Raw genomic sequence first — 26,446 nt, 5'->3', positions numbered from 1 at the left:
GAGTCATCAATTTAATATTCATTGTTTGGCTGAAACCTCAGATATGTATGGATTAAAAATGTGCTGTGTGGGGTAAAACATGCCTATATTTAAAATGTGTTCTATGCAGCAATACATATGTTATAAATCACATTTTTATTTCATATCTCATTGTAAGGAAGCCAAACAAATTCTTGAATGTGCTTCTGTTTTGACTAAACTAGGTTTAGCCAGACACTTATAAGAGAAGAAAAGGCATGCAATGTGGACGGTATATGATTGTGCTAACAGGGTTCTGACTTTAATATGTTAATTTTCACACAGTGAGGAATCCTTTTTAGACATTTGCATCAAGAAAGGGCCTGCAAGGGTAAGCTGTATATATATTCATAAGGTGAGAGTGAACTCAGTTCTTGCCTACTAATAAGCCAAGGAAATCTGCCCAGAGACTCTCTCATGACTGATGTAACAACTAAGGGCCTGATTTATAACTTGGCGGCCCGGTCCCTCTGTTGCAATGGTGACAGATATCCTAACCGCTGAAATCGAAATCCTAGGAGATAAAATGTGGTTTCGATTTTGGTGGCCGGGATATCTGTCACCATTGTGATGAATGCAGCACACATAGAAAGAGGAACTAACGAGGAGAAAAATAAATACTTCTCCAAGTCACGTCTCCGCGGAGAAGTTGTATCTTTTTGGTGCGTTCCCTGATCTCCCACTTCTGGTAAATCAGGGAATACGTCATTAGCCACTGGAATTGTGAAGGAACACTCATTCATCCACCATGGAACGCCTTCACAGGGCAGAGTAAGGCAACCCAGCGATTTGAGCTCTGTTGCCCTACTTCAGATTTATGGAGCCACTCATGGCCACGCAAAGTGGCCATACATGGGTTCCTAAATCTCTAGTTTAACTTGTGTTGCACTTGCGTTACAATGTGTGGTACAAGAGAGACACAACGGGGATCATAAATATGCCCCTGAGTGCCTAGATTGAATGTGCTTAGCAGTATGTGTTCCGCAGCTTGTTGCTCAGTTTAAACTTTAAAATTGGTGCTGAGGGGCGTGGCCGAGATGGCGGCGCGCTAGGACGTTCCTGCCTGCGCTCCGCTGCCCTGGCCCCAAAATCTGCTGGCTGGCCTGACGAGGAGCGTCCCAGCGCCCCCCCGAGTTGATGGGTGCTACTGGAGGTAGGGGGCAGCCCGATCGAGGTTTTGCAGCATGTGACGCTGCCCCTGCAAAGAGGAGTGGCCGGCCCGAAGCGTCTTCGGGGCCGCGGAGTGGCTTGGGCGGTGCCCTGAGCCGCGAAGTGGTGCCTTTCTCCGACGGCAGCCTGAGCATGCGTCTGGAGGCATCAGAGCCTCAGAGGGATCCTGCTGGGCCCCGTGAGTCGCGGGGGCATGGAGGGGGCTTTGGCCCCAAGAGTAATTGCCATTTGGGTGGAAGGAGCCTCTTTGAAAGACCTGGTTGGGGCTGGATGAGAGCCCCCCCCCCCTCATTGGATCTCTCCAGGACCGTGGAGGGACCTGGAGGTGCGGCCACATAGAGGAGAGGCCTTTGTTTGATCCAGAGGTTTTCATTCCTACCAGCATGGACCACAAGTAAGTACGGGCCAGTGTGCGAGGCGGCAGAAGCCACAAAAGGCGAAGTTTTGTGGGAGGAGGCTACACAGCGCGCAGGCCAGACGCAATATCTGTTACGAAGACAACTGGGGATTTGCTTCCAGACGGAGCGTTTGGAGAGACTTGGGGGGGTGTCCCGGCGAGCTGAGTCCGGGCCCGCAAGCCATGGCGGCGGCCAAATCCAAGCGGGAACGCTCAGTGAGAGAGATGTTGACAGGGACCCGGATGGCATCGGGCTGCATGGCGGAGGATCCACTGGCGACGAGACCACTCGACGGTCGGACGGAGATGGAGTCGGATGAGGGCTCACCAGTCACAAAGGACTTTCTAACCTCCCTGTTTGATTCGCTCCACAGCGACATCCAGAAACTTCGCAGGGACATATCCCAGGAGGTGAAGGAGCTACCGGAGAGGTTACCTCCCTGGGAGATCGTGTAGCGCAGCTGGAAGATGGCGAAATTCCCCGGGGTGAGGAGGTGGCGGACCTGCAGCAAGAGGTCGTTTGTCTCCGAGAGCAGCAGGACTCCCTCCAGATAGCGGTCGAGGATTTGGAAAATAGTTCAAGGAGACAAAATATCCGCATCAGAGGGGCCCCGGTGGGGGCGGAAAAGGAGGACATTTAGAGAGTAAGTGGTGGCCTGTTTCGCTCTCTGCTGGGCACGGAGGACACCCAGGAGATAGTTTTGGACAGAGTACACTGGGTAGACCGCGCCAGAGGCCCTGGAGACCGTTCCCCGGATATCCTGGCCTGTCTCCACAATTTTGTGCTTAAAGAAACAATCCTGCGGCAGGCTCGCAATCTTCAGGAGGCACTCTTTAGAGGACATGAGCTCCAACTATTCCACGCCCTCTCTGTGCAGACCCTGCAGAGGCGAAGAGAATTTAGACCTATCACAGAGTACTTGCGGGCGCATGATGTGTCTTATTCCTGGGGCCACCCGTTCCACTTGGTCTTTCGATGGGAGGAACAGCTACGGCAGGTGCGATCCGTTTCAGAAGCATTTCGGATCTTGGGTTTGGAGGAGAACTCCCAAGATGCGAGCGAGAGGGCTGTCCTGCCTGGGGGGGATCCCCACGTTGGTGGCAGAAGGATAAAAGAAGGAAACTGCAGCGCCCTACGGCCTCAGAGCTGAGGTCGGAGCGGGAATCTGTTCTGAACAGCGTAGCCGCCGGAACTTCAGCCTAGTGGAGGTTGGGGCGGGACAGACCCGAACTGCGGATGGCCTTGATGTTGACGGCTTGTCGGACGCTGAGGAGGGTCGGGCGGCGGGGGCATTGGACCTGGTTTACCAAACATGGATGGTTCTACTGCCCTGTGGACACACTTCCTCGTGAAGTTGGGTGTGCGAGGACTTTTTGGTACTGAGCACCTGTTGTGCACATTGTTTGAATGTTGCTGTGCTTCCCTGCGACGCTGGCTTCTCTGTGGAGATAGTCTCAGGCCTTGGTGTTTCAGATGGTTCATCTTCTGGCCCGGGGGACCTCTTCCTTTTGGGTCCCTACCCTTTTGAATGCTTCTCTCATTATAGGGTATGATTATTAAATGTACAAGCTTGAATGTCCGGGGGCTTAACAATCCTACGAAGAGGTTAGCCATCCTGTCTGCCTTGGAGAGGTCGGGGAGTCATATATGCCTGATGCAGGAAACACATCTCGTCCCGAAAGATATTTACTGCATGCGCTCTAAGTGGTTCCCTAGACAGTTCTGGTCTTCGGCATCAACGAAACACGCAGGGGTTGCAATATTGTTGGCGCGCTCATTCCCTGGGGAGGTGGTGACAAAATTGCATGAGGTGCAAAGCAGGCTTTTAGCCATGAGATTTAGAATGGGGGGTTTTTCCTTCACTATTGCTTCCATCTATGTGCCCAATTCTCAGCAGGAAGTCTTTCTAAAACAGGCTTTGACCCCGCTCTTACCAACCCCAGATGGTTCGATCCTGGTGGGGGGCGACTTTAGTCTGGTGATGGATGGGGATTTGGATCGCTCAGGCCACCCGTATGGGCAGACGGGGTCAATGACAGTGGCAGGGCGTCAATGGTTGAGTGAGTGTGGCCTGGAGGATGTGTGGAGGAGGGCGCATCCCAAGTTAAGGGACTATTCCTTTTATTCGGCAGCGACCAAGACATATGCTAGGCTTGATCTTTTTTTGGCCTCGCAGGAGCTTCTTCCCCGGGTTAGGGAGTCAGCTATCGAGCCTTGATCCCTGTCTGATCACGCTCCAGTTACTGTTCAGGTTGCCATGAATATGGGGCGCGTGGGCATATCAGAGTGGCGATTCAGGGACTCGATGCTTCAGAATGCTGCAACAGTGGATGCGATTCGTAGTGCAATAATAGATTATATTAGCCATAACAATGATGGGGCCACCTGTATGGCGACGCTGTGGGAGGCACTGAAGGCAGTATTGAGGGGTGAGGTGATGTCGCTGCCAGATAGGGATAATAAAGCAAGGAGATTGCTTTGGGAGGATTTAGAACAGAGAGTGAGAGTATTGGAGCGTTCACATAAGCATACTGGTGCTCCGAGAGTCTGGCGAGAGCTTGAGAAAGTGAGGAAGCAGTTGATGCGGTTGGATTGGGACAAGGCAGAGTATGCGGTGGTGCGCCTTAAGCATAAGTATTACTTAGGGAGCAACAGATGCGGTAGGCTATTGGCGCATCGGTTGCGAGCGCAGCGCGCGGCGTCAATGATAAAAATGGTCTGCTCCCCTTTGGGAGCAGAAGCGCGCACAAGCGACCAAATCGCGGAGGCCTTCGCGGAATTCTATCGGGGATTATATGGAGCAGAGGACCCCGGCAATGCATCTCCGGAGGCCTTCCTAGAGGGTATTACAATTACTTCTTTCACCGAGAGAGAAGCAACCTCATTAGATCAACCCATAAGAGCGGAAGAGGTCATTTCAGCGATTTCACGGTTGCAGGTTGGTAAGTCACCAGGCCCTGATGGTTTTTCTGCACTTTTTTACAAGACCTTTTGTGTGGAACTTGTACCGATATTAGTGCAACTCTTAAATTCCTTTCAACAGATGGGGGCTCTCACAGCCAGCATGCTGGATGCCACGATTGTGGTTATTCCGAAGCCGGGGAAGGATCCGAGGAGTGTGCCTCCTATAGGCTTATTTCCTTCTTGAATATCGATGCCAAACTGTTCACTGGTATTCTCGCACACCGTCTCAATTATTACATGCCGGGCCTAGTAGATCCTGACCAAGCTAGATTTATACCACACAGACAGTGTAGTGATAACACTAAGAGACTGCTTCACCTATTGGATAAAACGGATCGCTCACGCATGGAAAAGGCGTTCGATAGGGTTCATTGGCCACATCTGTTCAGAGTCCTTGAACGTTTTGGATTGGGCCCGGGTTTCAAGGCATGGATTTGTTGCATCTATCAGGCACCCAGGCTGGCGGTCCGGGTCAACGGAACATGCTCGCTGCCGTTCCCAATTCAAAGAGGGACCCGGCAAAGGTGTCCGCTTTCGCCTCTCCTGTTTGCGCTTTATATGGAACCCATGGCGCAGCGACTTCGCGATAACCCTCAGATCAAGGGAGTGAAGTTCGGGGGAGATGAGCACATCATTTCATTGTACACGGATGATGTGATTCTTACCCTCTCGGAGCCTGCAAACTCATTGCCTGCACTAATGGAGATACTGGAGGGATTTGGACGGGTCTCGGGATTCCGGAAAAACATGTTAAAGTCCTAGGCCATGAGCAGGTTTATTAGTGTTGAACATGAAAGATATCTGAAGGCCCGATTCCACTTTATATGGTCTTCCTCAAAAATCCAGTACTTGGGGATTGACTTAGGGTCCACTATTGCCCATACGGCGTCGCTGAATTACACAAAACTGACCCGGGAGGTGCAGCGTGACCTAGAGACCTGGGGGAGACTTAAGCTGTCTTGGCTAGGCAGAGTGGCAGCGGTGAAGATGACCATCTTGCTGCGTGTTCTCTACTTCTTCCAGGCACTTCAGGTGGTGCCCCTGCCACGAACTATAGCAGCCCTCCAAACAGCGATTCTAAAATGTATTTGGGAAGGTAGGGTGCCGCGGTTGCCGCGACGGGTGCTGTATCGCCCTAAGCAGGAGGGAGGACTGGCGGTCCCCTGCCTTCTGCAATACTTTTAGGCTGCAGAATTGCGTTTTTTATTAGAATGGAGCCGCCCGTCTTCCGAGAAACATTGGTGTGTCATGGACCAAGCGGTGGCCGGCTCCCATATATGGAAAGAGCCCTGGCTCCGCCGCCGCCACAGAGCGCAGGGGTTGTATGTGTCCCCGGTCACGGAGGTGTCGATGAGGGTATGGGATGTGGTAGCTGGCAGACTGGGCTTGATGACATTCGCGTCCCCAATGACTCCCTTAGGTGCAAACCCTGATTTTGGCCCGGGCCTGCAACGGGAGGCACTACGCCGTTGGAAAAGACGATAAGTGGGTGATCTCGGAGCTCTACGGCCTCCTAAGGGGGGACACCCGTTCGCCTAAGACTAAGGGTCAGCTGAGGTGGGAGAGGGAACTGGAGAGAGAGCTGTCTGATGCGGAATGGGAGGGTGTTTTCTACAGGACTCACCATACAGCCTAGAGTGCGGCAGGCAGGTAAGGTGGCCTACTATTGGTACTACACCCCAGCAAGGATCCATGCCTGGGATCCCACTAAGTCTAGCCTTTTTTGGAGGGGTTGCGGGGGTGGAGGATCGCTTGTGCACTTGCTATGGCATTGCCCCAAGCTTCACCGGCACTGGAAGAATATTATAGATGCTATTGATTTGGCGTTTGATACTCAGATCCCCAGAGTCCCGGCTTATACTTTGCTGGGTTTACCTAACCCGCTTACCTTCCCCCTGAGATCACTGAGGGGGCAGCAGATGGCCTTGGCCTTGAACGCAGCACTGCAGCTGTTGTTGGCCGTGTGGGGGACTGACAGGATCCCAACAGTAACCTCATGGCTCCACAAGTTGTGGTTCATTCTTGCTATGGAACAGCTCACTTTAGTTTCACAGCAACACAGTGGCAAATTTAAAGAACTCTGGCAACCATTCTTACAACTACTTTCCACGGAATTCACATAATTGGCATGCCCGGCCTATCTGAGGATGCTGGAACTGACTTGAGTGAAAGGGAGGGAGTGAGCATTAGAGAACTATACGCAGGACCTAGGTTGAGTGGAATCTAGGTTTGGGACAGAGTGATGGCTGTATGATGTGCCAGTAGCAGGGAAACAATGTTAAAGTTTTGTTTATGTTTATTGTCACTGTACATGGAGCATGCCTCATTTTACGGCAATTGTACCTGTTTGATATAATGCATATGTGATGTTTATAATTGAAAATAGTAATAAACAGATTTGATCCATAAAATTGGTGCGACGCTTCTGACAGGATGAAAACAGTTGATTGTAAGTTAAAATAGTTTAAATTTGCCCCACCTGACTGCCATGAGTTGAATGTCTGAAGACTAACCTGATTCTTCTGGTCACCACTAACATGCCACGTAATGGCGCTCTCGTTGATGATAAGTTGTTGCCCTGGTTGTGCTGTGAGATCTGAATGTCCAACCTTAACAACTTTCAAGACAGATAAGCTTTCGTAAGCCCAGTTTAGAATGTCATACTTTGCTGGTACTTGTCCTTTGTCATCGAAAACAATGTCATGCCCAGAAGAAGTCTTAAAATGTATCTTCTGGAGAAACCTGTTCACCTGAAACACAAAACACAAGATCAGTAGGTCACATTCAGGTCTAACAGTGTGGCATCCAATTTTTTTAAATAATTGAGACCAAAATAGAGGATGACAACGACATTCAGGTGCGAATTCTAGAACATACCTACGTTTTTTGGTTACTAATATATCACACTTAGCTGAGACTGTAAGAAGGGCGCTCCTAAAAATTGTAAACAGACTCTTTGTCATATCTTCGCAAGACTCTTACATCGCAGCATCCTTAGATCAAGGAATGAACTCATGTCCAGACATCAAACAATATTCATTAAGAAGGCATAATTCCCATTCCAAAACATAGATGCAGAAACCTAACTACACGTTGATGGTTTCGTTCTTTAGGCCATATTCTAAGTCACTCTGATCAAGCTTTCCTCATGGAACTAAAAGCCAGATGCATGTAGCTTAAGGTTTGCGATTTTTTAACAGTATATTTTTGTGATTCGCTTTTAGTAAATCGCAAGCTGCTATGTACAACAGAGTATTTAATATTGTTTGCAATTTCCAAATGGGTCGCAAGACACCTGCCTCATTATTATTCATGAGGAAGGTCACAATATGCGACCCATTTGGGAATGGCCACAATCACAGGGATGGTGGCCTGCTAGGGTCAGCAGACCACCATGTCAGTGATTGCTTTTAAATAAAGGAAAATGGGATGCAGTACATAAAAAAAATTAAAATATTTCTTTTAATTTTTAAAGAGCAGGCAGTGGTCCACAGGCCAAAAAATGTTTGCACCCCCATTCCCAAAGGGGAAGTGGTACCGTCGGGTCCCCTTCCTGTTTGAGAATGGCTTGCCACCAACTTGCTATAAGGAAGGAACGCACTTGGCACACCCCTTTCTAATAGTCGCAAACCCCATTTTACGAGTCGGTAATAGGTTATGGACTAGCAATATCTTGTTGGTACATGCCTAAAAGCATTTTACCAATCCCAAACGGCCCGATGGGCCTTTTGCATCCAGAAAAATTGCTTCATACATCTGGCCCAAAACACTGCAGGAATTAGAGTGGTTAGATTTTTCCACGCCAGGCTTTTTTGATGTGGGAGAACCATACCCCATTTCCAGCCTTTAATTTTGGATGGAAAATACATGAGGCTTTAGCTCCAGGAGCACCTAACTCTCATTCCCCCTTTTTGCGACTGTGGGAGCATCCAATGCCCCCACCAGGAAACATCTTACTTCCTCCCTTTCAGCCCCAAACTCAACTCCCAGTCGCACCCACAGGTCACTGAATATGTTTATCACCTGCTCTGAAAAAATGGCAAACATATGAATTAAACCCCCATTGAATTGTGAATTGTGCATGTATTTATAACAAGAAAAAATGGTCTGGTGCAATGATTCCCCTTTCTTCACGCACATGGGATTTTACCATTACACCAGTTTTGTGCAACTTGTAATCAAGCCTTTTGGTTGCAGAGCAAAGTTTCTCCAACTGAAATAAAATAATTTAAGGTCCAGTTCGCTACCGAGAAGTTTGGGAGAAATTATTGGTTAACATATGAACCAAAGATTTAGGGCCTGATTATGAGTTAGGAAGTCTTGGTACCGCCTACGAGGTGGCGTTGGAATCACTGTTGCACCGTTGGTGGTCTGCCCACCCTATTACGATGCGTGCGGTTACACAGATGAAAGACCCCCGCAGTCCCGCAGGCCCGCCGCCACCACCAGGAAAACTTGTCCACCGTGGCTACAGGATAGGCCAATGCATCTTTCAGATGGCAGAGCACCAGTGTTACCACCAGCCCAATCACGAAATGCAGTTCCGCCGATGTAATTGTCAGGGTCCAACCACCACATCTGAACTGGTGTAAAGGGAGGGACATAAGCCTGAAACTTACCTGTAGTCAGGTACATACATCCTGACCCACAATGGAGCCAATCATACACCTCATGCCACTGATGTTCCTTCCTAAATGGACACCATCATGTACGCAACCAGCGGTAAGTTAAACTCATACTCATTCCCATCGACTCCTCAACAAACTAAGGACCTGCCAGTAACCTGGCAAGGGGTTTGTGGTCCCTGGACCAAACATATATTGTGGGCCCCTGTCCGGAATTGTACTCAATGTAAGATCCGATGATAGCTCCATGATGCCTTTGGTCAGATCACTCACACTGTGCAGGCACATTCTACAAAAGTCAACATGTGTGCACATCTCAGAATCAGGGATAGAGATGTGTGCATCAAATTGTGTTAAACAACAGCACATCCTCATCAAATACACACCTATTGATCTCTGTAACACCCGCACATTGCTCATATGCTAGGTCCTGTTGTGATATCAAATATACATCTATATGGATGTTTCACGAAGCTGACACACACCTTCTTTGCCCAATCTCTGTAAATGGCCTCACATATGAACCACATTTACATGTAATGTTAGAGAAATGGGATTCGAAATAACCAGTGTGAAACATCCAAAGGTCACAAAGTAAAGATTCTCTGCAGAATAGGTATGCCTCCACCTGGGGGCCCCCGAAAGGCTGGGACCCTGGCGCCACAATCCACTTTGCACGTACCTCAAAACATCTATGTACCTATGTACATAGGCCCTGTGATTTCAAGTATTTCAGCGACAAACAATACCAAGTGCCATCCATATGTGTGCAATGTGTTAGAGCCGGCCACAGCAGTAACAACATTTGTATCACATGTAGATAAAGTAGGCATGAGTTACACAGAAGAATATGGACACATGTTCATTAAATTGTCTACAAATGTATGATAACAAAAATACCCTCCAAGTCTTTATAAACAAATCCCTAGCTTGCACACATTATACACATGTCCACCTACATCATAGGTAGCACTGAAACCTAAATGATGTTGACATTGGCCAAGCCAAGCTGAAATACTTACCTTATGAAATATCACCCAATGCAATCTCAGCCCCAATTGGAATTCATCCCACAAATCCATCCATTTAACTTTACCTTTGTCCTGGGTGACCTCAGCACTGGTTCCAAGGTTGGATAATGTGCACCACATTAAATGAATTATCAATCATGGTGAAACAAGCACAACTGTAGTCAAACATCCCAAAGTATCAATGAACATCAAAATAGGTGAAAATTAATGGCATGACTAATGTGTCCAAAACAAATCACATGTTTATTGTGCCTAAGCAACTTTTTGTGTGAATAAAATAAAGGCCAATGGCTAGTCCATGTGGAATTGCGTGGTCTAGCACACTCCTCTGCAACTAAACCTGTCTCTCATGACACTGCCATGGGAACCTCACAGGAAGGGGCATCAAGTGGAAAGTCCAGGCACCTCAATGATATCACTTGAGAGGGGTAGTGTCAGTTTTAGGATGGGTAGGTTTGGTTTTCTGAGGGGTTTTGGTTTTCTGAGGGTTATGGGTGGGTTTAGTGGTAGGGGGGTCAGGTTTTCCAAGGACGGATTTGTATGCAGAAGGGATGGGTTGGGGTGTGGAAGGTATCCTTTTTGCCTTGGGAGAGGGAGGCTTAGGTGTGACAGGGTTAAGAGCAAGGGTAAATAAAAAGCCTTCTTTGGGAAAAGGGGTAAGGAGGTCTGGAGGGAGTAGGGGTTGGGAGGTTGAGGGATTGGAAGGGTCAGGAGTGGGTGAGTTTGTTGTTGGCACAGGTGTCTTTGTGTCTGATGTATCATGTTTGTGTTTTGCAGGTATCTGTTGTGAGGGTGAGTGTGGGCATTTATATTTTTTGGTAGTGTGTGATGTTGACATGCTGGGTATCCTGGGTGTTGTGGATGGGTCTGGTGCTGTGAGTGTGGCGCCTGGAGGAATTCAATGGGTAGTGGATGTGTCTGTGGAAGTGGGTGTGGTGTCTGGGGATGTAGCAGGGTGATTGATAGACATGTGGGTGTAGTTATGGTTTCTGGTGGAATGCTGAGGTGGTTGATGGGTCTGTGGGTGTGGTGCCTGGGGGAATGCTGGGGAGTGGTGATTGTGAGGGGGTAAGTGTCTAGTGAGTGCTTGTGTTTTGTGTGTCTTGTGATGTTTATGTTTGCATGGGCTGCTTGGTACAGTTGAAGTGTGTTCACAGTTATGTGTGATTTGGACAGGTAAGGGAATAGGGAATCTTAATGGGCAAGAGGCAAGAGGTGAGTGGAAGTTTGGGATGAGTGGAAGACTGCTGTAAGGGAGGATGCCAAAGCCTGAAAAGATCTCTGTAGGCCAGATATAGCCCTGTGGATGCCTCCCAGGTAGGCCACGATCAGTTGCACATGGCTGCCTTCAACCTAGATGGCATTCAGTAGTACAATCTGACCCTCAGAGATGTTCCTCGGGAGGTCAATACCCCCCGCACTGAGCGCAGCAGGGGTGACATGGGCAGGGGGTGATGTGTCTGAAGCACAGAAGACAGCCCCTCTCTTATGTAAGCGGGCCCGAACAACTGGGTGGGGAGCAAACGGGAGAGTGGAGATTGTAGGTGTGGTAGTGGACAAAGATGAAGCATGTAAAGGTCCTCTGTGTTCCGCCACCACTAGGGAGTGTCCACAGGAGGTCAAGTTGGAGGAAGATTATAGCCCTCATTATGACCTTGACCGTAAGTACTGACTACTGCCATGCTGACTGCTGCCAGCATACCGCCGTGGAGGCGGACATTCCTCCAACACATTATGACACATACATACAAAATAGACAGAAAACAGCCACAACCACAAATCTGCAAGACACACTGAACGTGATAAACTGTCAGTGCTACCACCCAGACCATTACGCCACCAATACTACTCCCTCCAAATAATGGCCCACCAATCACCACAGCGGACATTCAACTACGGTAAGCCATTGGCAGTGAACACCGGCGCAGCAGAAAAGGCCACGCAAATACAGAACAATACCATATTGGGCAGAACAAAAAAACCACACCTGACACAAATACATACAGCCCACACCCACCAACAGCACTATAAAACACACACCCACATCACCCACAATCCTTTGCTAACAGGAAAAGACCGCAATAGCTAGCCACGCAAATCATACAGACAACTTCACACACACCACAACCACCCATTCATCCGTCATGCACCACACACCCCATGCCCTACCACATTACTCAACACCCTCTGCACAACACACACCACACCACACCCATGTCCCCACAAAGGCACCCCCGTTTCACTGATGAGGAGTTGGGGGTCATGGTTGAGGAAATAGTCAGGTTAGAGCCACAGATGCTGGAGCACGGATCCAGCAGATATCCATTGCCAGGAAGATTGAGCTTTGGCGGAGGATCATGGACAGGGTGAATGCAGTGGGACAGCATCCACGAACAATGGACGACATCAGGAAGAGGTGGAACAACCTACGGTGGAAGGTGCATTCTATAGCAGCTAGGTACCAGCTTGCCATCCAGAGGACTGACGGTGGACCCCCACCTTCTCCCCCACAGCTGACAGCATGGGAGGAGCAAGTCTTGCCAATCCTGCATCCTGAAGGACTTACAGGAGTTGCCAGAGGACTGGACACTGGTGAGTCAACATTTACTACCTATCACCCTCATACCGGCATGCCTCCACCACCCACCACCCATCACCCTAACACCCATCACTCCACTCCATCCCACCCTGTGCACCACCACAATTAACTAACCTAAATACCAAGTCCTGCGTGCCATGACACCTGCATTCACATCCCTTCCAGCCCTGCATGCACACCCACCACCAATGCATGCACAGCATGGAGAACTAACAATCCCACAATACATCATCATACACAAAAAAAGGTGGCAGGGCAACACCAACAATATAGGGGAAGCTAGGGATGCAGAATATGTCATAGATGTAGGAGGTTGGCCTGGCTTATAGTGGGTGCCTTGTGGGACTTACACCTTGTGCCAGGTCCAGTTATCCCTTATTAGTAGAATAGATGTGTTTAAAGCAGCTTAGGCTGATAGAGGTAGCTATGGCAAAGCAGCTTAGGCTGAACTAGGAGACATGCAGAGCTCCTACTATACCACTTATATCATACAGCACAATGTCATAAGAAAACACAATACTCAGAGTTCCTAAAAATAAAGGTACTTTATTTTAGTGACATTGTGACAAAAGTATCTCAGAGGATACCCTCACTTAGGAGGTAAGTAATATACACAAGTTATATGTACACAAACCCAAAACAGGTAAGTAACAGTAAGAAAAGTAGTGCAAACAATGTAGAATCACAATAGGATGAAATAGGTAGGCATTGGCCTAGGGGCAACACAAACCATATACTCCAAAAGTGGAATGCGAATAACAAATGGACCCCAGGCATATGGGAAGTTGTAGATGGTCACTGGGACTGTGAGAAAACAGTAAGGGTGTCCAAAATACCCCACCCCAAGACCCTGAAAAGTAGGAGTAAAGTTACCCTACTACCCCAGAAAGACACAATAGTCGCGATAGGGGATTCTGCAAGAACCACAAGCACCAGCAAAGCACTGAAGACGGATTCCTGGACCTGAGGACCTGTAAAGGAAGGGGACCAAGTCCAAGAGTCACATAAGTGTCCAGGGGAGGCAGGAGCCCTCTAAACCCCGGATGAAGGTGCAAAAGGGCTGCCTCTGGGTGGAAGAAGCCAAAGATTCTGCAACAACAAAAAGGGCTAGGAACTTTTTCTTTGGATGAAAGATGTCCCACGGCGTGCTGGATGTCGCAGAAGTGTTTCCAGGCAGAAATACCACAAACAATCCTTGCTAGCTGCAATAGTTGCAGTTAAGGATTTTGGGTGCTGCTGAAGACCAGGAAAGACCAGGATGTCACCCCTTGGAGGAGGAGACAGAGGAGGCGCTCAGCAACTCAGAGAGCCCCCACAGAAGCAGGAATCACCTGCAGAAGTACCAGAGCAGGCACTTAGAAGATCTGAGGACAGCAGTTAACTCAGAGTCACAAAGGAAGGTCCCATGATGTCGGAGTCCAACTCAGTGAGTTGAGCAATACAGGACCGAGTACTGGGGACCCAGGCTAGGCTGTGCACAAAGGAAGCCTTGGACAAGTGCACAGAAGCCGGAGCAGCTGCAAATAACACAGTACACAGGGGTGCTGTCTGGCGTGGGGAGGCAAGGACTTACCTCCACCAAATTTGGACAGAAGGGCCACTGGACTGTGGGAGACACTTGGACCCAGCCCCTGTGGTCCAGAGACCACGCTCGTCAGGAAGAGAGGGGACCCAGAGGACCGGTGATACAGACATTTGGTGTCTGCGTTGGCAGGGGGAAGATTCCGTCAAGCCACGGGAGATTTCTTCTTGGCTTCCAGTGCAGGGTGAAGGCAGACAGCCCTCAGAGCATGCACCACCAGGAAACAGTGGAGAAAGCCGGCTGGTAGTCGTCTTGCTACTTTTTTGCGGTTTTGCAGGCGTCCTGGAACAGTCAGCGGTCGATCCTTGGCAGAAGTCGAAGAGGGAAGTGCAGAGGAACTCTGGTGAGCTCTTGCATTCGTTATCTGAGGAATAGCCCAGAGGAGAGACCCTAAATAGCCAGAAAAGGAGGTTTGGTTACTAAGACAAGAGGCTTGGCTACTGAAAGAGGTAAGCACCTATCAGGAGGGGTCTCTGATGTCACCACCTGGCACTGACCACTCAGAGCAGTCCATTGAGCCCCAACACCTCTGAATCCAAGATGGAAGAGGTCTGGGACACACTGGAGGAGCTCTGGGCACCTCCCCTGGGAGGTACTGGTCAGGGGAGTGGTCACTCCCCTTTCCTTTGTCCAGTTTCGCACCAGAGCAGGGCTGGGGGATCCCTGAACCGGTGAAGACGGCTTATGCAGAGATGGGCACCATCTGTGCCCATCAAAGCATTTCCAGAGGCTGGGGGAGGCTACTCCTCCCCAGCCCTTCACACCTATTTCCAAAGGGAGAGGGTGTAACACCCTCTCTCAGAGGAAGTCCTTCCTGGGACTGGGCTGCCCAGACCCCAGGTGGGCAGAAACCTGTCTGAGGGGTTGGCAGCAGCAGCAGCTGCAGTGGAAACCCTGGAAAGGCAGTTTGGCAGTACCCGGTTTCTGTGCTAGCGACCCGGGGATGCATGGAATTGTCCCCCCAATACCAGAATGGTATTGGGGTGACAATTCCATGATCCTAGACATGTTACATGGCCATGTTCGGAGTTAGCATTGTGACGCTACATATAGGTAGTGACCTATATGTAGTGCATGCGTGTAATGGTGTCCCCTCACTCACAAAGTCCGGGGAATTTGCACTGAACAATGTGGGGGTACCTTGGCTAGTGCCAGGGTGCCTACACACAAAGTAACTTTGCACCTCATCTTCACCAAGTGAGGGTTAGACATATAGGTGACTTATAAGTTACTTACGTGCAGTGAAAAATGGCTGTGAAATAACATTATTTCACTTAGGCTGCTGTGGCAGTCCTGTGTAGGAATTGGCTGAGCTCCCTATGGGTGGCAAAAGAAATGCTGCAGCCCATAGGGATCTACTGGAACCCCAATACCTTGGGTGCCTCAGTACCATATACTAGGGAATTATAAGGGTGTTCCAGTATGCCAATGTAAATTGGTGAAATTGGTCACTAGCCTGTTAGTGACAATTTGGAAAGAAATGAGAGTGCATAACCACTGAGGTTCTGGATAGTAGAGCCTCAGTGAGACAGTTAGTCATAACACAGGTAACACATACAGGGCACACTTATGAGCACTGGGGCCCTGCCTGGCAGGGTCCCAGTGACACATAGACTAAAACAACATATATACAGTGAAGTATGGGTTAACATGCCAGGCAAGATGATACTTTCCTACAGGGGCTCTCTGAGTTGCTGAGCACCCCCTCTGTCTCCTCCTCCAAGGGGCGACATCCTGGTCCTTCCTGGTCCCCAGCAGCACCCAAAAACCTCTACCACAACCCTTGCAGCTAGCACGGCTTGTTTGTGGTATTTCTGAGTGGGACCACTACTGCAACCTTTAGCACAATGTTGGAAATCTACCATCCAAAGGAGAAGTTCCTAGTCCTCTTTGTTGTTGCAGAATTTTAAGCTTCTTCAATACGGAGGCAGCTTCCTTGCACCTTCTTCCAGGGTTTCCTGGGCTCCTGCCCCCCTGGACACTATCACGACTCTTGGACATGGTCCCCTTGCCTTGCAGGTCCTCAGGTCCAGAAATCCGTCTTCAGTGCTGTGCTGGTGTTTGTGGTTCTTGCAGAATCCCCCTATCACGTCAATTGTGTCCTTTTGGGGTAGTAGGGGTGCTTTACTCCTACTTTTCAGTGTCTTGGGGTGGGGTATCTTGGACACCCTGACTCTTTTCTTACAGTCCCAGAGACCCTCTACAAACTCCCATAGGTCTGGGGTCCATTCGTGATTTGCATTCCACTTTTGGAGTATATGGTTTGTGTTGCCCCTAGACCTATGATCACCCATTGCCTCCTCCCACGCTAGACTGCATTGCTGGGTACCGCGTGATTTTCAGCTGCTCCAGCTCCTGTGCACTCTTCCAGGATTTCCTTTGTGCACAGCAAAGCCTGGGACCCCGACACTCCTTCCTGCAGTGCACAACCTTCTGAGTTGTCCTCCGGGGTCGTGGGACTCCCTTTTGTGACTTGAGTGGACTCTGGTTCACTTTTCTTCTAAGTGCCTGTTCAGGTACTTCTGCGGGTGCTGCCTGCTTCTGTTAGGGCTCCCTGAGTTGCTGGGTGCCCCCTTTGTGTCCTCCTCCAAGTGGCGACAGTCTGGTCCCCCCTGGGCCACAGCAGCACCCAAAATCCTCTACCGCGACCCTTGCAGCTAGCAAGGCTTGTTTGAGGTCTTTCTGCGTTGGAACACCTCTGCAAGCTTCATCGCGACGTGAGACATCCATCCTCCAAAGGGGAAGTTCCTAGTCCTCTTCTTTCTTGCAGAACTCCAAGCTTCTTCCAACAGGTAGCAGCTTCCTTGCACCCTCAGCTGGCATTTCCTGGGCTCCTACCCACTCTCAACACTGTCACGACTATTGGACTTGGTCCCCTTGTCTTACAGGTACTCAGGTCCGGAAATCCACTGTTGTTGCATTGCTGGTGTTTGTTCTTCCTGCAGAAACCCCCTATCACAACTTCTGTGCTCTCTGGGGGTAGTAGGTGTACTTTACACCTACCTTTCAGGGTCTTGGGGTGGGCTATATTTCTAACCCTTACTATTTTCTTATAGTCCCAGCGACCCTCTACAAGCTCACATAGGTTTGGGGTCCATTCGTGGTTCGCAATCCACCTTTGGAGTATATGGTTTGTGTTGCCCCTATACCTATGTGCTCCTATTGCAATCTATTTTAACTTTACACTGCTTGCATTACGTTTCTTGCTATTACCTGCATAATTTTGGTTTGTGTACATATATCTTGTGTATATAACTTATCCTCATACTGAGGGTACTCACTGAGATACTTTTGGCATATTGTCATAAAAATAAAGTACCTTTATTTTTAGTATATCTGTGTATTGTGTTTTCTTATGATATTGTGCATATGACACCAGTGGTATAGTAGGAGCTTTACATGTCTCCTAGTTCAGCTTAAGCTGCGTTGCCATAGCTACCTTATATCAGCCTAAGCTTCTAGAAACAACTCTTCTACACTAATAAGGGATAACTGGACCTGGCACAAGGTGTAAGTACCTCTGGTACCCACTACAAGCCAGGCCAGCCTCCTACATTGGTTGTGCAGCGGTGGGATAAGTACTTTGTGGTTCTAAAAATTCTGGACCCATGTAATTTACTTTGCCACAGCAGTACGATTTTAGTATCAAAAGACCGATAATGACTAGTACACTAAGCATGAGCATTTTCGCTCAATTCCAGCAGCGTTTTCACCTCGAAATCGCCATTTTCGTCCTGCACTCGTGGCTCCCATTTTATACACGGCAGCCATTTTTTAAAGTTGCCCTCACATAGGCTTATAATACAGTCAGATTTGATTCCAAGGACACGTACACCTTGATTGACTTTTCTCTGACCTGGGCAAGCTGGAACCATTGCCTCAGGCCAAACCTGTTTGGTCAGTCCCTCTCCCAGTGGCCGAATCAGATAGCATCAAGGCACACCATGCCATAAAACCCTTATTATCGCTCACACACCCTGCCTAATCTTGCTCACACCTGCACCTGCTCTTTTCTTCTTCTTACTTTACGAGGGGGAGGTGCCCGTTTTTATTGGGGGTCCACACTTATCTGATGTAAAATACTAGGCCTTGCCGGGTAATTTATTATGGGTTGGATGACATGAAATATGAGGTTTCATCATATTACTGTTTTTTCCTTTGTAGTGAAAACATGTGAATGACCAACCAAAATGTCAAGAATGTTTGCCTGAAGCTTAAAAAACTGTATATAAGGAAACCTGACTTTGCATTGAAACACAGTCTCCTGAGAACATACAAACCGTGCTGTTGTACTTCTAGGACGCTTGTTACTTGGCTGCAGCCAATAAATTCGATCTTTGACTTCACCTAGAAGACTCTGAGTTTCTGTGGTCTGAATCAGGAAAGTACCCGAGGTCTTTGGGTGTACCCTGGCACCGCTGGGTTACCGGATCAGTACCGGTTCTGAAAAACCCAGTACCTCAGTTGGCGCCCAACGTGGGGCGATACCAGCGGTACCGGTCCAAGCCTGAGGTCCGTGGGGAGCTTTGTGTGAAAATTCTGGAGGAAGGCCGCCACTTCATCGACCCCTGCATGTCGACGTGGTCCGAAAGTCTTTGCTGCGAGGTTCCCCGCTTCCCGACGGCTACGAAGGACTGCTGCCCTGGCTATCACCCTGATTTGGACCCTTGATGTTTGGTAGAGCGAAACGATAAGACGAGTCTTCTGGTGACGTCATCGATATTTTCAGTTAAGTATAAGTGGAGCGTCTCCCAGTCCTTAGTTGGACACTTGGTTTGGTCCTTAGTTGGACATTTGGTTTGGTATCCCTTCGGGATCACTTTGATTTGGAACTTGCAAGTACCAAAGCCGAAGGACTCGTGTATTCACGAGACTATCGTAAACGATAATCCTTTGAAGTTTGAAGCTAGACTAGTGAGCGAAGATGCCTGGTCTTAGCAGACTTGGAAATTTGTTTTGTCTTGGTTGTAAAAGGGACTCCCGGTTGGAGGACTCATGTCCGGTTCCTCTGACTGGAACTCCAACCTATGAACTATATGTGAAGCACGGAGTAGGCCCCATCACGTTTAATAAAGTATGGGTCCGCTATTCTTGGAAATAATTGAGAAAAGTTTTTTTTCTTTTCTTGTGAATATGACTTACAACTAGGATCTGCAAACGGTTCTGTAAGTAAATTGCGACGGCGCTATTTATGAAAAATGGCTAAAGCGCGCTGTATTGTGTGTCCTGAGTGTTTTCTGTTTATATCTGAAATGAGCTCAATGTGTGTTTGTGGGTCTTCTTGATGTTTACAGTTTGTTAAGTAAAATGTTGGTTAATTAATATTAAGTAGAAACTTAGAAAAAATCCAGAAATGAACCATGTGATGTGCTAACATAGCTATATGTTGCTCTTTAATTTATAGAATGAGCAATTGTGCACATATACAAAACTGCCGTTAAATGCTTAATAAATTAGAAAAAACATTCAATAGATATAAATAGGGCCCCAAAAAAAAACCGAAATTATCTATTTTTGCAAAAAAAATAAAAATACATTTACAGCATTTTTCTTAGATGCATTGTATTAGATGTTCACAGGCAAACTTTTCAGCTGCAGTATATTTGATAGGAATGTTCAATTCAGCCAGCACTTTCCCAGTTAAACACGGGTGGAATTTTGCATAACCTTCCTTTTAAATGAAAGTGGCGCAAAAATGTGACGCATTTCAAGTTAGGCTTATGCGCTTAGGCTTGTGAGTTAATGTATCCCAAATAATAGGCAAGGGATGCAGCTTGCTTTTATATGTGGAATTATCACAAAAAAAAGAATAATTGGGTTTTTATTTTATTTTTAAAGAAAATTATTAATTATGGAAAAATTATTTAAAAAAATAAGTGCCTTTCAAAATCGATTTTTAATATTTATAAAGCTTAATACCTATACTATGACCTCCTAACATTAAAATTTAATTCAAGTTATGTTGCACCACTAAAATGACATTTGTATGTGCAATTTTCCCTTGGCGCAGGAGCAAACAAGCTCATTTCTATAAAGTATAAGTTAATATTTTCAATGGCTGACTCATGGATTGTGTAATAGACATTCTGGTAATGCGTATTATGCAAGAAAATTGTAGGATATTGATTTTTTAATGCCTAAAATATCAAAGTCGATTTTGGGCAAAAGCACTGTTTAAACTGCATTTTCTTTCATTCAGAGTACTTTTTAAAGTGTCTCAGGCTTCAGTAAATGCTTACAATTAGGTTTGATATATATTTGCAGGTTGTGCCTTCTTATGATTCAATGAGTCAATGTGCCAGTACAAAGGCTTGTTTTAATATCAAGGTTGAAGGTTCTAACTTCAGCTGGGCCTACTGAGACGTTCATTCATTCGAGGTTGATGAAATATGTACCATTGCATGGGATTGCAACAAGCATTTATTCTAACAACTGGTATGTGTGTTATTAAGGTTTGTGAATTATTCACAGTAAATGTAGTTTAATAATCTGGAAATAGAGATACATTTTTTTTTAGCGCCTAAAAAGGATTTTTTTTTTTTTTTAAATAGAGTGAATTATTGCAGGTTAGAAGGAAAATAGGAAGGCCTACTGTCTTTGACAGATTCAGAGTGGCAGAAGCTAGGAGAGCTACAGAGGCTGGCTCAAGTCACGCTGCTGAGATGCTATCTTTAGTTTTCCCATAAACAATGGAGGAGGCTGTCATGTTGACACTTGTGACCTTTTAAATTAGGGCCTTGTCTCTGTGAAATGCAGAATGACCCTACGGGCCTCTAAAAGTGGGATTTCTGGTTTCTCCAGAAGAACATCAATACAATTAAAGAACTTAATTCCAAAGGGAAAATATAAAAAAAGGGGTTTCTTCGAAAGTCCCAACATCATGTTAAATGCTCTGCAGAACTGATACATTTGTGTCTCCGCTCTAAAAAAATAAAATGATGCCTGCTAGTTGCTTTTATTTGACAGAAAACGAAGTGTTGCATTAAGTCTTAGACAGAAAATAAGATGCAGCCCTTTTCTAAAATTTTGAAGGCTACATGCCTTAATGAGAACGATTTGCCAATTAAGACTTATTTTTCACAGTGGAAATTGTAGGTGCCAAATTAATATGGAGTGTCAGTGTAACAATTTTTACTATTGGAAAGGTAAAACTAAGGTGGCTTGATGTTGCGAAGTAACTGACAAGAGGGTAACAGTTAAGTAATGGAAATTTATTTTCATGTATTTGGTCCTATCATGAATTGTTCTTGCTGGTCCTGTATGTTAGAAGAGAAACAGTAAAGTTATGTTTGACAGCAGATTTCCATTGCCTGGTGATCTACTGTCAAAAGGAGGGTAATGATTTTAAACCTGACAAATTAAACAGGCCCAAATATTGGGTTTTGGGCTGCAGGTTTACAGTGCATAAAGTACATGACATGGTGTTGTGTGTCACCGCTTATTCACACATGCTATTGTTTTGTCTCTGCTTTTTGTGCTTGATACACAGCAAGTATATCTGATGGCTTGACGTTTTGTGCGTTTTTATTATTTTTTATTTGTTTTTTGCATGTTTGTTGCTGCTTTTTATACTATTACAAGCTCCCCTGTGTTGTGAGGGGATGGTCATGACGATGCCCATCGCTACGCAACAGTTGGTTGAACTTGTTCTGGTTACTAAATTCCACAGATAATGATATTTCATGCTGTGAACATAAGAGACAACACTTCACCAGTGCATGTCTATTTGGCTATAATGGTATTGAAGGAAAATAAAAAGAGATATACAGGATCAAAGTGTATCACCTGCAGTTAGTCACGTTACTGCCCCTTCCCTTAAAGGAACAGGCAGCCCTACATTTATGTAGCCTTGATTGGACCTAAGGATGAAATTATAGATCTGTGACTCAAGGTGGCCTAATTTCACCAGTCAGCCCTTTTATTATTATTGATGTATTGTTCAGGTTCACATTTCCAGACTGCAGTGATGTACCAGGGACCCCCATGTTATGTATAATTCCCTTTGGTATGACCAGACTGGTTTTCAAGAATTTGCCTTAGGCCTGCTTCAATGTTTTCCAGCCTGACTGTCAGGGTAGCGATAGACTGGTTAACTGACTCAATATTATAGTAAGACAAGTTTTCCATCTCAATAGGAGATATATTATGTTTACCTTTTTGAACATGACGAATTTTCAATGTCTATTTTAATTTGGTTTTCGGTTCCCTTCTGTTCCTGCTACTTTAATTTTTGGTGGGATCAGATGTGTCCTAATCATGCAAATATCAGGACCCTTTAGTTCTTGTCTTTTTGTTTGCACATTTGACTATTAGCCTGTGTATTGCATAGTGCACCTGATGCATAGTTTTTAAAGGAAGGTTTCTACATGTCCCTGATAATCGGTATCATGCGATTTCTCTATTAAGATGTTCTAAGGTAAGGAGGAACACCTAGACTTAATCATTGAGGCAAATATGTGTTTACCCCATTAGACAATGCCACTGTGTGAGGAAATCCATTCAGATAGAATTCTCATGTAGCTATAGATGGCAGAGAATAATGGAGAGAACCCAATTAAAGATGCTAGAGACCCTGTTTTGCCCTTCTGCCTTTGTCTTTGTATTTTATGCCCATGGTGTATGGCTACTCCTTTGAAGATTGCAGACCACCTGCTTGCAGTCCCCTTGTTAAAAACCATGAACTGTTTTTGTACTAAATTGAAGGAAACTAACAACTGTGGTACATTTCCTACGTCACTAGATTCTGCGGGTATCAAGTCATAATAACCTGCAGGACATTGATTTAAGCCTAATTCCCATCAGTGACAGCTACAGATGAAAGACGGACGTCTTGGCCCTACAGTCTCAGCACCCAGAAAGTAGTAAAGCTGGACAGCGATCGCCAGCGCATGGTATCGTACTTGCTCCATCAGACGGCGTTGGACATCACAAAACCAAAGTTTCAGTGTAAAAGAGCTAAAGAGAAGGATTCCTGTTGTTGATAGCAGAGCTGTTTTGAGGTTTCATTTCTCTACCTGTCATGTGCTGGTAACCTCTGACAGTGTGCAATCCCTTGAGCCCCTTGGCCTGAGTTTTGGCCACACACACCCTTTTCTTTGCTCCAACGGAAGAAGGGCAGTGCACCGGAGATTTCAAGTTTGGAAAAAGGCACTATATTGTGGTGCCCATAAAAGAGCAGCTTGAGCGTCCTCTGACACTAAATAATGAGTGTTGGAGTCTGAAAGTGCTGCTGAGCTTGAGCTATTTTCCAATTAATGGTGCTTGGGTCTGCACGAGATGATTTGTGCCCTTGATCAATGAAGAGCACATTGTTTGTAGTGTCTGCCACAGAGGAGAGACACTGGTGCATTTCTTTAAGACATTGAGACTTTCGAGTGAGCTGTGGGTGTTTGCCAGGAGGGCACTCCAACTAAGCAGTACTTTTCTCACGAAGAGGCTTGAATTGAGAGGCCCATGCGAAAGAAAACAACAAAAGAGAATTTGATGGACAATAGAAGCCTGCCAGAGAGGCTTTTTGAACGGACTCTGGGCATAGTTGGTTTCACAAGAGGTTTCCGTGTGATTGTATAGACTAGGTGTTAGGAGACTGATTGTTTTGCTGGCATTGTTTTAAAGTACTATTCTGTTTAGTAAAAGCAGAATAAAGTCCATTTTCTGTGGAAAGAGTACCCCCTTTTCACCTTAGAGCATTGATGAGAGTCACCACTGTTCCACCTGAACATACAAAAATTACTGAAATGCAGAGGAGCCCTAAAAATGTTACTAGATAATTTTAGGATTTGCTTTTTGGTTAGGGTTGTGAAAAATTATTATTTCATTTGTAATAGTGGTCACTACTTTCTCCCGTTGTCTATATGTTCTTAATAACGTGTTTTCTAGTGTATTTTAAACATGACGTTGTCATTTATGGGTGGGATTGTTTTTCTCTACTCAATTGACTTCTGAACCCACTTCCCAACCTATGTCTTTCCTACTATTGTTTCTTTGCACTCTTTTCACCCTTTTCCTGAACATGAGCAGGTTAGAAGATCAGAATCCGTAAGCAATTTTTTTGTACAGCTTCTGCATCAACACTAGTTAGTAGTGAACATCACTAATTGTTGGGTGTGTGATCTTATGCCACCTACTGCAGATAGAGGTATTCCTTATTTTGTCCTGCCATATGTGGCCTTTTGTGCTACTTCATGTTCGAGGAGACCTGTCCAGAGAGAGTTACCAAGTACTAGAATTTTGCTCCAGCAACATCTCCATGGCCTTATAAACATAGACCTGGACTCAGATTAGCATGAGAATAGGTTTATTGCCTATGTAAGGGCAAAAGGAGGGTTTGTGGTTCTAAAAATTCTGGACCCATGTAATTTACTTTGCCACAGCAGTACGATTTTAGTATCAAAAGACCGATAATGACTAGTACACTAAGCATGAGCATTTTCGCTCAATTCCAGCAGCGTTTTCACCTCGAAATCGCCATTTTCGTCCTGCACTCGTGGCTCCCATTTTATACACGGCAGCCATTTTTAAAAGTTGCCCTCACATAGGCTTATAATACAGTCAGATTTGATTCCAAGGACACGTACACCTTGATTGACTTTTCTCTGACCTGGGCAAGCTGGAACCATTGCCTCAGGCCAAACCTGTTTGGTCAGTCCCTCTCCCAGTGGCCGAATCAGATAGCATCAAGGCACACCATGCCATAAAACCCTTATTATCGCTCACACACCCTGCCTAATCTTACTCACACCTGCACCTGCTCTTTTCTTCTTCTTACTTTACGAGGGGGAGGTGCCCGTTTTTATTGGGGGTCCACACTTATCTGATGTAAAATACTAGGCCTTGCCGGGTAATTTATTATGGGTTGGATGACATGAAATATGAGGTTTCATCATATTACTGTTTTTTCCTTTGTAGTGAAAACATGTGAATGACCAACCAAAATGTCAAGAATGTTTGCCTGAAGCTTAAAAAACTGTATATAAGGAAACCTGACTTTGCATTGAAACACAGTCTCCTGAGAACATACAAACCGTGCTGTTGTACTTCTAGGAGGCTTGTTACTTGGCTGCAGCCAATAAATTCGATCTTTGACTTCACCTAGAAGACTCTGAGTTTCTGTGGTCTGAATCAGGAAAGTACCCGAGGTTTTTGGGTGTACCCTGGCACCGCTGGGTTACCGGATCAGTACCGGTTCTGAAAAACCCAGTACCTCAACTTGTAACTACTTACCACTTTGTCATTGTGTACTTTTCATAAGAGAATAAATATACAAAACAAGATCAGTGTATGTACACCTAACCAAAATGTTTTGCTTTTCTCCTCTTAAACTTTTTACTAAGTTCTGAAAAGTACTCTAAAACTTCTAAAAAGTTCCTAAAAAGTTAGAAAAGGTTTTTTTCTCTAATCTTTAAAAAGTTCTGAAACATTTTTCTTCCTTCTCAATATTTCTAAACCTTTTACTATCATGTCTGATGTAGAGTCTGCTCTTAAAATGGTCAATACTACTTATGACAATTTAAATTACAAGAGCCTAGGAGTCCTGATAGTAATCCTGTTAGAGAGCATGATTGCAGGAATCTGCACAAGATAGTCCCCCCTCACAAGGAGAGGGATGACATCAACAAGTGGTTTGCTGCACTTGAGAAGGCCCGTATGGTACTGGGGGACCCTCAAAGGCAGTGGGCTGCTATATTGTGGCTATCTTTCACTGGAAAGGGTAGGGATAGGCTCCTTATTGGTATAGAAAGTGATGCTAACAATCTTGCAGTTTTGAAGGATGCACTCTTGGATGGATTTGGCTTAACCACTGAACAATACAGGATTAAGTTCAGAGACACCAGAAAAGAGTCCTCGCAAGACTGGATAGACTTTGTTGACTGTTCAGTGAAGGCCTTGGAAGGGTGGTTACATGGCAGTAAAGTTTCTGACTATGAAGGCCTGTATAATCTTATTCTGAGAGAGCATACTCTGAATAACTGTGTGTCTGACTTGTTACACCAATATCTAGTGGACTCAGGTCTGACCTCTCCCCAAGAATTGGGAAAGAAGGCAGACAAATGTGTCAG

The 26,446-nt window shown here is 46.2% G+C and overlaps 1 protein-coding gene across 1 annotated transcript in view; it reads right to left on the bottom strand.

Annotated features, from left to right (window-relative positions):
- Window positions 1–26,446, bottom strand: part of LOC138279156 (vomeronasal type-2 receptor 26-like) — a 118,818-nt gene that overhangs the window by 71,561 nt on the left and 20,811 nt on the right. The window contains exons 2-3 of the mRNA XM_069219378.1: window positions 7,084–7,300; window positions 3,107–3,117 (exon numbers count right to left, since the gene is read on the bottom strand). Coding sequence (XP_069075479.1) covers window positions 3,107–3,117; window positions 7,084–7,300 — 228 coding nt within the window. The remainder of the gene's footprint in view (window positions 1–3,106; window positions 3,118–7,083; window positions 7,301–26,446) is intronic.

Source organism: Pleurodeles waltl, unplaced genomic scaffold (genome assembly GCF_031143425.1).
Source record: "Pleurodeles waltl isolate 20211129_DDA unplaced genomic scaffold, aPleWal1.hap1.20221129 scaffold_68, whole genome shotgun sequence".
Lineage (NCBI taxonomy): Eukaryota > Metazoa > Chordata > Amphibia > Caudata > Salamandridae > Pleurodeles > Pleurodeles waltl.
Note: the sequence above shows the minus strand (reverse complement) of the source record. Positions and strands in the feature narration are given on the sequence as shown.